Source organism: Macaca thibetana, chromosome 4 (assembly GCF_024542745.1).
Source record: "Macaca thibetana thibetana isolate TM-01 chromosome 4, ASM2454274v1, whole genome shotgun sequence".
NCBI classification, from domain to species: Eukaryota; Metazoa; Chordata; class Mammalia; order Primates; family Cercopithecidae; genus Macaca; species Macaca thibetana.
This window is the reverse complement of record NC_065581.1, coordinates 43000629-43016074: the sequence shown is the minus strand read 5'-3', so window position 1 is coordinate 43016074 and position 15446 is coordinate 43000629. Positions and strand designations below refer to the sequence as shown.

At 49.0% G+C, this 15446-nt stretch overlaps 2 protein-coding genes across 2 annotated transcripts in view; one reads left to right on the top strand and one right to left on the bottom strand.

Moving 5' to 3' along the window:
• Positions 1–15446, top strand: part of CCND3 (cyclin D3) — a 230009-nt gene that overhangs the window by 44981 nt on the left and 169582 nt on the right. The window lies entirely within an intron of this gene.
• The window catches only part of TAF8 (TATA-box binding protein associated factor 8), a 43897-nt gene continuing 41729 nt past the window's right edge, over positions 13279–15446 (bottom strand). The window contains 1 exon segment of the mRNA XM_050789483.1: positions 13279–13756. Coding sequence (XP_050645440.1) covers positions 13672–13756 — 85 coding nt within the window. The 3' untranslated portion in view covers positions 13279–13671.

The window sequence follows — 15446 nt, the reverse complement described above, 5'->3', positions numbered from 1 at the left end:
GAATGGGCTCCCTGCACGAGGTTCTCAGGGCCTAGCAGGGGTCTAAGCACAGAGTGGGGACCCAATAGACTTGCTGTTTTGAATCTCTTCCACCTCAGCATAAGATCATTAGCCCTAATGCTACTCCCAGAAATGGGATACTTGCTTCTCATTTTTTTTTTTTTCCCTGAGGCAGGGTCTTGCTCTGTCGCCCAGGCTGGAGTGCAGTAGTGCCCTCATAGGTCACAGCCTCCGGAGCCCAAGTGATCCACCTCAGCCTTCCAAGTAGCTGGGACTATAGGCATGCACCACCAGGCCTGGCTCTTTTTTTTTTTTTTTTTTTTTTTTTTTTTTGAGATAGAGTCTTGCTTTGTCGCCAGGCTGGAGTGCAGTGGTGTGATCTCGGCTCACTGCAACCTCTGCCCTCTGGGTTCAAGCGATTCTCCTGCCTCAGCGTCCTGAGTAGCTGGGATTACAGGCACCTGCCACCACGCCTGGCTACTTTTTGTATTTTTAATAGAGACAGGGTTTCACCAGGCTGGTCTTGAACTCCCGACCTCGTGATCCACCCGCCTTGGCCTCCCAAAGTGCTGGGATTACAGGCGTGAGCCACTGTGCTATGCCTAATTTTTTTTTTTGAGACGGAGTCTTGCTCTGTCACCCAGGCTGGAGTGCAGTGGCCGGATCTCAGCTCACTGCAAGCTCCGCCTCCCGGGTTTACGCCATTCTCCTGCCTCAGCCTCCCGAGTAGCTGGGACTACTGGCGCCCGCCACCTCACCTGGCTAGTTTTTTGTATTTTTTTCGTAGAGACGGGGTTTCACCGTGTTAGCCAGGATGGTCTCAATCGCCCGACCTCGTGATCCGCCTGTCTCGGCCTCCCAAAGTGCTGGGATTACAGGCTTGAGCCACCGTGCCCGGCCTCTGCCTAATTTTTGTTTTTATTTTTTTATAGAGACACAGTCTCATTATGTTGTCCAGGCTGGTCTTGAACTCTTGGGCTCAAGCAATCCTTCTGCCTCAGCCTCCCAAAGTGCTGGGATTACGGGCAAGAGCCACCGCACTCATACTCCCTTCTCATTCTTGCAAGTGGAATGTCTTCAATCTTGTCTTCTGCAGACTGAGCCTTCTGACTCCTTTCAACTTTCCTCACTGCAAAGGAGCATCTCCTGCCACTTTTCATTGTTGCCTTAGTTTATTTTCTGAGTCATTCAAGAGAGTTTGGTAGGCTCCTGCTTTCTCTCTCTCTCTCTGGGCTACCCCATCTGTCATCTTCCTGCCTTTTGGTTCACAACTTTCCAGCATTTGTTCTAATAGCTAAGGGCAGCATGGAATTCCACCAATGCAATTCAACACTGTGAGGGGGCGCTACTCACTACAAGCCAAGGAACCTCACAAGAGGCTCACAATTGAGTGTGGAAGACAGACATACACACAAATAACTGGACTATGGAGCAGGAGAATGCCAAGCTCTCCCACCCAGGAGAGCCTGGTGGCCCAAGAGAGCATGGGACCACATGGGGCACTGGTGGGCTGTCCTTGTGGTTGCCCTCTCTTGCTGGCCTGTGACCCTTATGGGAGCACGTGCATGAACTAGGCAGAGGAATGAGTGATGCCCTTTGTGTGCTTATTTTTCCTACAGAGCGAGCTGTCTTTCGGTGACCTCTCTTGGCCATTTAAAGCTGCTCTTGACATTCACTTTAACTGGATTCTCCAGGGAGAGGGGAGGGGAGTGAGCAGAAGGCACCTGTGTAATTTACCCTGGTGTCCAGCACCACAGTCTTAGTCTGGCATCTCCGTGTGTGCATGTGGAGTGGGCATTAGCCAGCTGGTGGCACTTTGCTCACAAGTGCCTGAAGTTCGTGTGGCTGGTGGGGTTCAGGTTCAGACTGAGATCCATCTGAGGTTGACATGGCTCCTGCTAGGATCCAGGCACAAAGCTAAGTGCTATCCGGCACACCAGTCATTCTCAAACTCAGAAGTGCATCAGAAGCACTTGTCAAAACACAGGTTTCTGGGACTTGTTCCAAAGCTCCTGATTCAGTGGGTTTGGGGTGCGGCTGGGGAATTCATATCTCTTTTTTTTTTTTTTTTGGTTTTTGTTTTCTGAGATGGAGCCTCTGTCTACTAGGCTGGAGTGCAGTGGCGCAATCTCGGCTCAGTGCAACAGCAATTCTCCTGCCTCAGCCTCCCAAGTAGCTGGGATTACCACCATGCCCAGCTAATTTTTGTATTTTTAATAGAAATGGGGTTTCACAATCTTGGCCAGGCTGGTCTCGAACTCCTGACCTCAGGTGATTCACCTGCCTTGGCCTCCCAAAGTGCTGGGATTACAGGCGTGAGTCACCACGCCTGGCCGGGAATTCACATTTCTAACAAGTTACCAGGTGAGGCTGCAAGTCTTGATGGTACAGGGACGGCACTTCGAGAACCCCTGCTGTGCAGTGTCATGTGTCATCACCTCATCTCCCTTGGGGCAGATAGTGCCATGCCCAGCTTACCAAAGAAGAAACCACAGCCTCCGCAGGCCAAGTGACCTTGCCAAGGCCACACAGCTGGAGGGTGCTAGGGAGTCAGACAGCACCTGCTGCACTGCCTTTTGCCCCCAGGGCAATGGGGTTGGGGTGGTTGTGACAGCACTCTCCAAATTTTTGTTCCAGAGAGGGCAGTAAGTAGAGAGAGCAGGCTTGGGGTAAGCAGTACTGGGAGGTGGTCATAGAGTCACTGTTAGGCTGACAGTCATTCCTTGGGTGGCCATAATGTTTTAAAGACACTTTCAGCAAGGTGCAGTGGTGCATGCCTATAGCCCTAGCTACTTGAGAGGCTCGCTTGAGCCCAGGAGTTTGAGACTGGCCTAGGCAACATAGTGAGACCTCATCTCAAAAAATATTTAAAAATAAAAATGATACCTTTGCATCTCTCTCTCTCTCTCTCAGAGACAGGGTCTTACTCTGTTGCCCAGGCTGGTGTGCAGTGGCATGATCATGGCTCACTGAACCCTTGAACTCCTGGACTCAAGTGATCCTCCCACCTCAGCCTCCTGAGTAGCTGGGACTACAGGTGCGCACCACCATGCCTGACTAAAAACATGTTTTTTTGTGTTTTTTTTTAAAGATGGGGTGTCGACCGGGCATGGTGGCTCACACCTGTAATCCCTGCACTTTGAGAGGTTGAGGTGGGCGGATCATGAGGTCAAGAGATCGAGACCATCCTGGCCAACATGGTGAAACCCCTCTCTACTAAAGATACAAAAAATTAGCTGAGCGCGGTGGTGGGCACCTGTAGTCCCAGCTACACAGAAGGCTGAGGCAGGAGAATGGCGTGAACCCAGGAGGCGGAGCTTGCAGTGAATGGAGATCGCGTCACTGCACTCCAGCCTGGACGACAGAGCAAGACTCTATCTCAAAAAAAAAAACAAACAAAAAACAAAAAAACAAAAATTAGCTGGGCGTGGTTGCGCGCACCTGTAGTCTCAGCTACTCGGGAGGCTGAGGCAGGAGAATCACTTGAACCCAGGAGGCGGAGGTTGCAGTAAGCCGAGATTGCACCACTGCACTCCAGCCTGGCGACAGAGTGAGAATCTGTCTCAAAAAAAAAAAAAAAAAAAAAGATGGGGTGTCGCTGTGTTGCCCAGGCTTGCTTCTGTTTCAATCAAGCCTCATGATAGTGGTCAGCAAGCACTCACAATGGATGCTACACTGTCTCCCTTTCTAGGACTGAAGCTTTCACACCCCAGCCAGCAGCTGGCAGTCCCTCCCCAGGAATTGTCCTTCCAGGGGAGAGTCACCTCACCCAAGGTCATGCCCACTCCCTAGAGGCAGCTCACATTCACTAAGTCCCTCCCCTCAATGCAGGACAACTCTGAAGGTCCTTGCAGACCAGGGCGCCCCTCCATTGCAAGTGCAGGCAGCCCAGCTTTGCTCTGTGCCCACTTCTCCCTCTCCCACACTGGTGTGCGTCCTGAGGGCACTCCCAGCAATCTTGCTGCACGCAAACCTCAGTCTCCTGGGGAGCCTGTCCTGCAACAACTTATTAGGTACCAGGCACGATTCTAAGCACTTTACGCATATGATTTCATACGATCCTCCCAACAACCCCAAGAGGCAGGCACTTTTGTTACCAAAGGCTCTGTAACTTGTCCAAGGTCACCGAGCTAGCAAGCCAGAGAGCCAGGGTTGTTATGCAGGGAGTTGGGCTCTGGGGCTCTGAAATGTTACAACGCTGTCTTCCAGAACATTCCTATAGTCTAGTTTGAGGAAATTCGACAAAACAGTGAAGATGTATTCTGATTGATTTGAGGGGGAAAAGAATCTCGGCCAGGTATGGTGGCTCACGCCTGTTATCCCAGCACTTTGGGAAGTTGAGGCGGGTGGATCATTTGAGGTCAGGAGTTCAAGACTAGCCTGGCCAACATGGTGAAACCCCGTCTCTACTAAAAATACAAAAATTGGCTGGGCGTGGTGGTGGGCACCTGTAATCCCAGCTACTCAGGAGCCTGAGGCAGGAGAATTGTCTGAATCCAGGAAGCGGAGGTTGCAGTGAGCCGAGATCAGTGCCATTGCACTCCAGCCTGGGTCCTAGGGCAAGACTCCGTCTCAAAAAAAAAAGAAAACAATATTGACAAAACCTAAAAGAACACAACCACCAGATGGGATGAAGCTGTTCAGGAAGGCAGGGAACTGCAGTCCAACAATCCTTTCAATTATTCTAGATGGGTTTTTTCCTTGGATCTATCGAGAGGTAAGCCTGGGATAATAGACATGACATCCTCAACTCTCACCCACCCTGATGACTTCCAGCCCTCCCCCGAATACCACTCATGGAGCCAGCTACCAACTCAGTGTTTCCACTTGGCTGCCTAATGGCATCTCGCACTTAACAGGTGCACAGCTGAACACCTGAGTCCCGCCTGGCCTCCCACACCCAGAGCCTTCTCCACCTCAGGGCGTGGAGCCGCATTCTTCCCTGACAACTCTTCACACACCACTTCCAATCCCTTGGCAAATCTTGTCAGTTTAACTTTAAGATAAACCTACCATTTCTTTCTTTTTTTTTTTTTTTTTTTTTTTTTTTTTTTTTTTGGGAGACAGGGTGTGGCTCTGTGGCCCAGAGTGCAGTGGCGTGATCTCGGCTCACTGCAGGCTCCACCTCCCGGGTTCACGCCATTCTCCTGCCTCAGCCTCCCGAGTGGCTGGGACTACAGGTGCCCGCCACCGCGCCCAGCTAATTTTTTTTTTGTATTTTTTACTAGAGATGGGGTTTCACCATGTTAGTCAGGATGGTCTCGAACTCCTGACCTCGTGATCCGCCCACCTCGGCCTCCCAAAGTGCTGGGATTACAGGAAGTCAATTCTTAACACAGCGTCCAGGATGAGCCTGTTAAACCTAAGTCAGGTGATCTCACTCCTCTGTTTGGCCCACCCCTTCATGGTAAACACTGTTATCATTAGGATGCCCACAAAACCCCACGTGCTCCCACCCTCTCTCACTCCTGCCCCTTACCACTCCATGCTGGCCACACTGAACTTCTTAAATACGCTAAGCCCACTCTTGCCTCAGGGCTTTTGCACTGGCTATCCTGTGCCACCCAATGCTCTTTTCCATTGGTCTCAATTCAAATGTCACCTTCTTGGAGAGGACAGGCCTTCCATAATCACTCCATTAAAGGACCATATCCCAGGCTGGGCATGGTGGCTCATGCCTGTAATCCCAGCACTTTGGGAGGCTGAGGTGGGTGAATGGCTTGAGACCAGGAGTTTGAGACCAACCTGGGCAACATGGTAAAACCCCGTCTGTACTAAAAATAAAAAAAATTAGCAGGGCATGGTGGCGTGCACCTATAGTCCCAGCCACTTGGGAGGCTGAGGTGGGAAGATTGATTGAGCTGGGGCAATTGAGTGAGCTGAGATCACACCACTGCACTCTAGCCTGGGTGACGCAGCGAGACCCTGTCTCTAAATAAATAAATAAATAAATAAATAAATAAATAAAGGGCAATGCCCTTCCTCCTCCACACCCTCTATTCTCATTACCCTGCTTAATTTTTTTCCTCAGCATTCATTGACATCTTATGTATGTTTATTTGTTTATTCCTGGCCCTCTTCCTCCTCATGCCCAAACTGACTTATTTAAAGTCCCTTTTCCGCTGGTTCTGCTTTTTAATTTCTCTCTTTTTTTTCACAGACGAAGTCTCACTCTGTTGCCCAAGCTGGAGTGCAGTGGCACAATCTTGGCTCACTGCAACCTTCACCTCCCGGGTTCACGCGATTCTCCTGCCTCAGCCTCCCGAATAGCTGAGACTACAGACACGCATCACCATGCTTGGCTAATTTTTTTGTATTTCTTAGCAGAGACGGGGTATCGCTATGTTGGCCAGGCTGGTCTCAAACTCCTGACCTCGTGATCCACCCCCCTTGGCCTCCCAAAGTGCTAGGATTACAGGCGTGAGCCACCGTGCCCCGCCTGCTTTTTAATTTCATAGTTTGTTGTTATTTATTATTTTTGTTATAAGCTGTTTCTAATCCATTATGGAATAAAAAGATACATAACAAAGGAACCAGATCATTATCACCCGGCTTAAGGCAGAACCATTCATTAGACCAGTGCTTCTAATATTTTTCCTCCCAGATTGCCAAACAAACAAACAAAAGGAGCAAATAGACATGCCCACCCACCCCCTTGAGCTTTAGGAGAGAAGCCTGAAGCTGCCACTAAAAGAGCAAAATGTCCTTGAGACTTTACTTTTCATGGGCGTTCTACACTATATTTCCTAATGTATTTACATGTATTCAATTATAAAACTTCTCCTCAAAGTTTTCCAGTAAAAATAACCCCACCAATAACTGCTCCATGTAAAACGCTACTGATGTGGGGTCCTGGGGGTCCCTGTCCACCCTTGCCCCAGGGACCTTCACCCATGGTTGGGAGTTGGCGAGGAGGGACTGGAAACATCCTTTCCTTTGGGGAAGTGAATTGGCTGGAGCTGGATAGGGCCTCGCCAGAGTCTTGAGTTCTAGTTCCAGCTCTGACACCTACTACAGTAGCTCAGTGACCTTGGGCAGGTCCCTCCATTGTAGTTTGGCCTGAGTTTCCTAAAAGGTTTGAGGTTTTGTTTGTTTGTTTGTCGAGACGGAGTCTCACTCTGTCTCCCAGGCTGGAGTGCAGTGGTGCCATCTCGGCTCACTGCAACTTCTGCCTCCTGGGTTCAGGCGATTCTCCTGCCTCAACCTCCCGAGCAGATGGGATTACAGGCACCCACCACCACCCCCGGCTAACTTTTGTATTTTTAGTAGAGATGGGGTTTCACCATGTTGGCCAGGCTGGTCTCGAACACCTGACCTCAGGTAATCCATGCACCTTGGCCTCCCAAAATGCTGGGATTACAGGCATGAGCCACCATCTCTGGCTGGGTTTGGGTTTTTAAGCTTAGTTTCCACCAGGCTGAATGTAACCATAGGCCTTACACTTCTGAACATGATCAGATGGAAGAAGAAAGAAGATGGTGTCCGGGCGCGGTGGCTCATGTCTGTAATCCCAGCACTTTGGGAGGCCGAGGTGGGCGGATCACCTGAGGTTGGGAGTTTGAGACCAGCCTGACCAACATGGAGAAACCCCGTCTCTACTAAAAATACAAAATAACTGTTCGTAGTGGCACACGCCTGTAATCCCAGCTACTCAGGCGGCTGAGGCAGGAGAATCGCTTGAACCCGGGAGACGGAGGTTGCAGTGAGCCAAGATCGTGCCACTGCACTCCAGCCTGGGCAACAACAAGAGCACAACTCCGTCTCAAAAAAAAAAAAAAAAGAAAAAAAGAAAAAGAAAGAGGATGGTGGTGAGAGCGGGACTGGGGCTGGACAGCTGGTGATTGCATTGGGTGGCTGGCGGATGCCCTGGCAGGGCATAGGCTGAGGCAGGGAGGCTTCAGGGGGTTGGTGCTCCTGGGAGGACCCAGAGCTGGGGCCTGCTCAGGCTTGGCTGTCTTCTGTGCCATAGAAAGCTCTGCAGTGAAGGGGGCTGGAGGGCCCAGGCTATTTCTGGGGCTGGGCTTTCCTGGAGGTGGGGAGGGTGCCCATCTAATCTTCCAAAAGAGGGCAGAGCTACCAACTCATCAGTGCCAACATCTGAATCACAAGCCAAGAACGCAGCTCTCCTACATCACCCTCTCCTCTCCCTCGCCACTGAGGCACCTATGAACCACAGTGCAACACTTCCCATTCCTGCGTGTCACTAGCACTCTCCAGAGGTGTGCTTGGTCCATAGCCTAGCCCCTGCCCACCCATCAGGTGACCACATCTCTGAGGAGAGAGGCAGCTCACCTGGGAAGAATGTCAATTCTTCCACAAGGATCACGCTTGTCTTTTTTTTTTTTTTTTGAGTTGGAGTCTTGCTCTGTTGCCAGACTGGAGTGCAGTGGTGCAATCTTGGTTCACTGCAACTTCTGCTTCCTGAGTTCAAGCGATTCTCCTGCCTCAGCCTCCTGAGTAACTGTAACTGGGACTACAGGCACGAGCCACCACACCCAGCTAATTTTTGTATTTTTAGTAGAGAAGGGGTTTCACCATGTTGGCCAGGATGGTCTCGATCTCTTGATCTTGTGATCTGCCTGCCTCAGCCTCCCAAAGTGCTGGGATTACAGGCGTGAGCCACTGTGCCCGGCCCACACTTGTCATCTGTAATACCACATCTCTCCATGATACCTCCGAGGCATTATGAGCCTGCTCTATAGATGAGGAAGGTGAGACTCAGAGCAATTTGGTCACTTGCAGCTGACTGAGCTGTCAGGTAGGGGCTGGCCACAGACCTGCCAGGCATCTTTCCTCCCTGTCACTGTGCTCCGTGTTTAAGTGTGGGAAAGGGGGTAAGAATCTCAGGGGAGTGAAAAAGAAAACCAGGAAAACTTAAACAAGGATACAGAACATGCATTTCATAAGCCATCCCCTGTGTAATAACAAAAGAATAGATACCTGTATTCCTAGAATAGCTTTGAGGGAGCACATAAGACCAGTGATAGTACCTGTTTCTGGAGTGGGGAATGGGGTGACTGAAGAAATGGAATGAGAAGGAAGAAGGTGTAGTTTGTAACTGATTTATTCTTTTGTACCTTTTGAGTTTTGTGCTATTTATTATATGAGTTAATATAAAGTACAGGCCGGGCGCGGTGGCTCAAGCCTGTAATCCCAGCACTTTGGGAGGCCGAGACGGGCGGATCACGAGGTCAGGAGATCGAGACCATCCTGGCTAACACCGTGAAACCCCGTCTCTACTAAAAAATACAAAAAACTAGCCGGGCGAGGTGGCGGGCGCCTATAGTCCCAGTTACTCAGGAGGCTGAGGCAGGAGAATGGCGTAAACCTGGGAGGCGGAGCTTGCAGTGAGCTGAGATCCGGCCACTGCACTCCAGCCCGGGCGACAGAACGAGACTCCGTCTCAAAAAAAAAAAAAAAAAAAAAAAAAAAAAAAAAAAAAAATATATATATATATATATATATAAAGTACTTAAATTAGTACCTGGCACATAGTAAGTGCTATATAAATGTAAGCACTATGTAGATGCAAGCTATTATTATTTTTAAATAATGTAAAATTCTTTTGAGGAGAGACAGGGGGAGGGGAGTGGGTGAGGCACTGTTCTGGGTTTTGGGTTGGAACTGGCTATATGGCCAGGCCCTGTGAAGAGAAGCAGGGTTCCTGGGCACCTCCAATAGCTCAGGAGGGATGCAGGCCTCCTTCAGACAAGCTGAGGACACCCTCCCTGACCAGACCCCAGAGTTCCAGAGCATTCTGTGAAGCCAGAGGAAGGCTTCAGGCGAGGCCACGAGACATGGCGCACTCGGGCTCTCCAGGGAGGGCTCTGAGAGGAGGGAGACTATTTCAGCGGGCACGGCAGAACCCGCCCTGGGCTCCTTGAGGACAGGATTTACATCCTCCGGATTGGCTGAATGACCTTCCCGAGGGCTGCGCCTAGCCCGTCACCTGGGCGATCTGACAAGCGTGTGGGGTAGCACCTGCACCAGCAAGGGCTGGAAGGAGCACAGAGCTTGGGTTTCCTTCCGTGTGTGTCTTTCTCGACCTTTGTGGCTGCTCTCCTGGTGACCAATGTCCTTGGGGAGCACTTGGTAGCTTAGGACAAAGTCTCACAATTCTCTAGAATGTATCCGGCCTGAGGAATGTAGGGTGAAAAAAACCACTTTGCTCGTTCTATTTGGATTGTCAGGAGAGGTTGGTGAAGAGGGGGCAGCTTCTGGCACTGGAGAGGGGATGCCTCAGATCAGCGGAGTGGCTTGTGATGATTTAAATGGTTTGTTTCTCCCCGCGAGAACTCAGAGTTCCTGAAGGAGTTGCTCACCTCACACATGTGCACCCCTGGAGAACAATCCCTGAAGTGAAAGCACATGGTGGCCACGGTGCTCCCGGCACAGGAGAGAAAGCCACGTTCTGTTCAGAACTTCTTGGCTCTCTCCTCAGCCACGCTTAGCGATGAGGACACCGTATTTCAAAATCACAATATGGAAAAGCGCACCTCAATCATAGTAACAGAAAATCAAGCGAAGGCTATTCTGAAATAGCATTTTTCACTTATCAGATTGGCAAAAGTGTAAAACACATGGCGTTGGCTAGGATGTAGGGAAATGGGCTGTTTTTCTGGAGGAAGGGGATATTGGCATGGCCTCTATGGAGAGCATTTGGCAATAGCTGCTGTCCTAGTCTGCTCAGGCTGCTCCAACAAAGTACTAGAAACCGGGTGGCTTATGAACAACAGAAATGTATTTCTCACAGTGCTGGACGCTAGGAAGCCCAAGATCAAGGCTGATTGGGCATCTGGAGAGGGCCTGTTTTCTGGCTCACAGACGGTGCCTTCTCACTGTGTCCTCACATGGTGGAAGGGGCGAGGCAGCTCTCCCTTTTTTCTTTTTGTGATGGAGTCTCACTCTGTCACCAGGCTGGAGGGCAGTGGCGCGATCTTGGCTCACTGCAACCTCTGCCTCAGGTTTGAGCAATTCTCCTGCCTCAGCCTCCCAAGTAGCTGGGATTACAGGCATCCACCACAATGCCCAGATAATTTTTGTATTTTTAGTAGAGATGGGGTTTCACCATGTTGGCCAGGCTGATCTCAAACTCCTAACCTCAAGTGATCCGCCCACCTCAGCTTCCCAAAGTGCTGGGATTACAGGCGTGAGCCACTGTGCCTGGCCTCTCTGGGGCTTTTTAAACTAATTAATTGTTTTGTTTTTTAATTTTTGTGGAGATAGGGGTCTCGTCATGTTGCCCAGGCTGGTCTCAAACTCCTAAACTCAAGTGATCCTCCTGCCTCAGCCTCCCAAAGCACTGGGATTGCAGGCATCAGCCACCGTGCCTGGCCTAGAGGCACTAATCCCATTCACAAAGGCTCTACTGTCATGACTTAATTACCTCCTCAAAGGCCCCATCTCCTAACATTATCACCTGGGGGATTTTAACATAAATGTGGTGGGGGGAACACAAACATTTAGACCATAGTAGCTACCAATACAAGCTGGGAATTCTGCTTCTAGGAAATTGGCCTGCAGATATCCCAACAAACAAGTATTATGTCAGCGCAGCATTGTTTGCTGGAAATAGTCTCAATTTCTCTAAATAGAAAACTGGTCATAAGTTAGGATAAGACATACAATGGAACACCCTGCAGCCACAAAAACAAATAAGGAAGTTCTTTACCTATCAGGAGTGACCTCCAAGAGATAGTAAGTGGGGAAAGAAGCAAGTGCAGAAGAGCTTATTCAGTATGCTACCATATGTGTAAAAAAAAAAGGGGAAACTGTGTCTGTATTTGCTGGATATGCACAGAATACCTCCAGAGGATGCTATCAACGGTTGCATGTTTCAAGGGGACGTGGAATCTCAGAACAGCTTTTGCTCTTTATGGACGTCTCCATCTCCTTTAGTCTGGAGAGAGGCAATACCCCCCGACTCATCCAAGACAGGAGCCCACTCTGCTGCTCTCCGGATGCCATGGGTAGACACGTGGTTAGGAGAGAGCAGGGTAGGGTCATGCCATGTAGTGGCTTGATGACCTAACACAAGGTACTTAGCCTCTAAGCCTCTGTTTCCTCTTCTGTTAAACAGCAAAAATAATACTACTATTAATAAATGAGGCCAAGCGCAGTAGCTCATGCCTGTAATCCCAGCACTTTGGGAGGCTGAGGCAGATGGATCACCTGAGGTCAGGAGTTCGAGACCAGCCTGGCCAACATGGTGAAACCCTATCTCTACTAAAAATACAAAAATCAGCCAGCTGCGGTGGCATGTGCCTGTAATCCTAGCTACTCAGGAGGCTGAGGCAGGAGAATCACTTGAACCCAGGAGGCGGAGGTTGCAGTGAGCCGAGATCACACCGCTGCACTCCAGCCTGGGTGACAGGGTGAGATTCCATCTCAAAAAAAAAAAAAAATAAAAATAAATAAATAAATAAATAAATAAGTTGATACATGTGTAAATGGGGATAATAATTTTCCCAACCTCATTAGGATAGCATGAGGGTGAACAATTAATTTATGTGAAGTGCTTAGCACAGTGCCTGGCATATAGGAAGTGCTCAGCAAATGAATTTGTTCCAAATACATCGTGTTTTCTCCTTTGCACTGTTGACCCCTATGGGATCAACATGGAAATTCCTCAGCGAGGCCAATGAGGCCCTCAGGGTCCGTCTTCAGCCTTCACTGCAACACTCAGCCCTTGCCACTCCCTTGTACCCTGTGTACTCTGTTCACTCTGCCTAGAATGTCCTTCCTTCCTTTGCTTGTCTTGGTCAAAGTCCAGCTTAAATGTCACCAGCCCTGGGACGCTCTTCCGGAAGTCCCAGCCCAGAGTTTGTGTTCTCTACTCTGTGATGGCAGAGTCCCTGGGTGCCCCTCTGTGGGGCATCATCACACAGAATGGTGACTATGTTCCCGGTTCCAGCTGATACACACACACTTGTTTGTTATAATAGAAGGAATTGGGGGAAAAAAATTTCAACTCCAACTCAAATAAAACTGCAATAAGACACAATTTTCTATCTATCAGAGTAGCAAAGTTCAAGGAGTTCTACACTGAGGTGACAAACAGGCAGGGACTCATGCAGGAGAGCCAACTGGTACACATTCTGAGACCTGGGCGACATCTGTCCACACTCAGTGGACACCCATAACAAAATGGCACAGGCAGAAAGCTGCTCGTTGCATCAATGCTTGAAAGAACAGAGGGCTGGAAACCACCTAAACACCCATCAGTTGGGGACTGGGAAATAAGTTATGGTAGAATTATACAAAGGCCATGCAGCCACGAACCAGAGAAGCTCTTTATTACTGACATGGAACGTCACCAAAAAATACACTGAGAAGTAGAAAATATAAGTATTTGCATTTGATGCACAGAATATTTCTGGAAGAATACATAAGGTCATATTAACAGTAACATAATAGCAGCTGCCAGGGATGAGGTCTGAGCCTCTGAGAAACAGGGGAGGAGGAAGATATTTTGTTATCACTTATATCTTTTTCTGTCTTTTAAATTTTATACTGCATACATATATTATCTATTCAAAATTAAATAACTTTTTAACAAAGAAGAAAAAGAAAAACTACTAATCAAATGGAGATGAGGTAGGCCACAAGCTCCAAGGGGAGGAAAAATACCTTAATGTTTTTTCCAGAAGCGCCAGAGTCCATGGCAAAGCTCTACCCTGGGCCAGCTGCCCCCACACTTGCACCTGGGCACGGGAAGTTGATGTTCGCAGAATTAAGAACTTTTTTCAGTATGCGCCTAAGTAAAACAGAAGAATGAAAAACCCACTATCAACAGCTGAGGAAAACTCATAAATGAATGCACAACAAAGTTCAAAAGAAATAGAATATGTGGCCCCAGGACTCTTTCATTATGGCAAACACTGACAAGGCTCAGGGGGTTCTTCTTGTACCCACAAAGCTGTTTGTAAGAGCCTCTGAAGCCCCTGTCCATCTATTTATTATTGATTTAGTATATGAATTTATGTACAATATATAATTTTAATCATAGTATACACATTATTTTTACATCTTGATATTTTCATTTAATATATAATTGCCATTTTTCCATTTCATTAAGTACTCTTCCAAAACATAATGTTTAATGTTTCCACATTACTGAAACTTACGGATATGTAATCATTTATTAATAATTCTCCATTGTTGGGGGCTGGGCGCGGTGGCTCACGCCTGTAATCCCAGCACTTTGGGAGGCCAAGGCCAGCAGATCACTTGAGGTCAGGAGTTCGAAACCAGCCTGGCCAACAAGGCTCTTCTAAAACTACAAAAATTCACCGGGTGTGTGGCGGGCGCCTGTAATCCCAGCTACTCGGGAGGCTAATGCAGGAGAATTGCTTGAATCCAGGAGATGGAGGTTGCAGTGAGCTGAGATTGTCGCACTGCATTCCAGCCTGGTTAACAGAGCGAGGCTCTGTCTCAAAAAACAAACAAAAGAATTCTCCACTGCGGGACATTTAGCTAATTTCCAGTCTTTTGCTATTATAAATAAAGCTATGATGCACATCTTTGTATATAAATCTTGCTTTTTGCAACTTTTATTTTAGATATGGGGGATACATGTACAGGTTGGCTACATGGGCATATTGCACCCAGGTAGTGAGCATAGTACCCAATAGGTAGGTTTTCGACCGAGGACCTTCCCTCCCTCCCCCCTCTCGTGGTCTGCAGCGTCTACTGTTTCCATGTTTATGTCCATGGGTGCTCAGTGTTTAGCTCCCACTTACAAGTGACAGAACATGCAGTATTTGGTTTTCTGGGTTCCTGTGTTAATTCGCTTAGGATTATGGCCTCTAGTTCCATCCATGTTGCTGTAAAGGACATGATTCTAATATTTTTTATGGCTATGCCCTGACCATCCATGTAAGAGCCTCTGAAGAACATCAAGAACTCACTGGGTAAAGCAGCTGGCGCGGGGCCCTTTCCAACCCTGGACCCCAGATGACAACGATGGGAAAGACCGTCCAGAGAAACCTACAGGAGGACCCCCCAGTTCCAGTGACTCCTTCCGGGGGCAACCCTGATTCAGAGGTGGCATTCCCAAACTGCATCTGCCTAGGGGGAGGGACAACCTGAGGGCCAATGCCGCTGAGGGAGCCTCTGCTGGCTTCACAAGGGAGAAGGCTGGTTTCAGCTGACACCACACCAGCCTCCAAGCAGATGTTACAAGAGGGACTCGGAAGCCTCAGGACTCGGAAGCCTCAGGAGCTGAGCTGGAGCACCCCAGACACCCCAGTTCAGTGGCTGAGTCCTCGCAGGCTGGGTGAGACAACACTCCCCTCACCTGCCCTCCCACCTTCCCCCAGGCCATTTCCACCCTCCCGCTCCGCTCCGCTCAGTACTCACCTCTTCCTGAAGCTTCACCTGCTAACCCCACCCCATTGGGAACTTGGCACAGGCTTCAATCCTTGAGTCTTTTTTTTGTTTTTGTT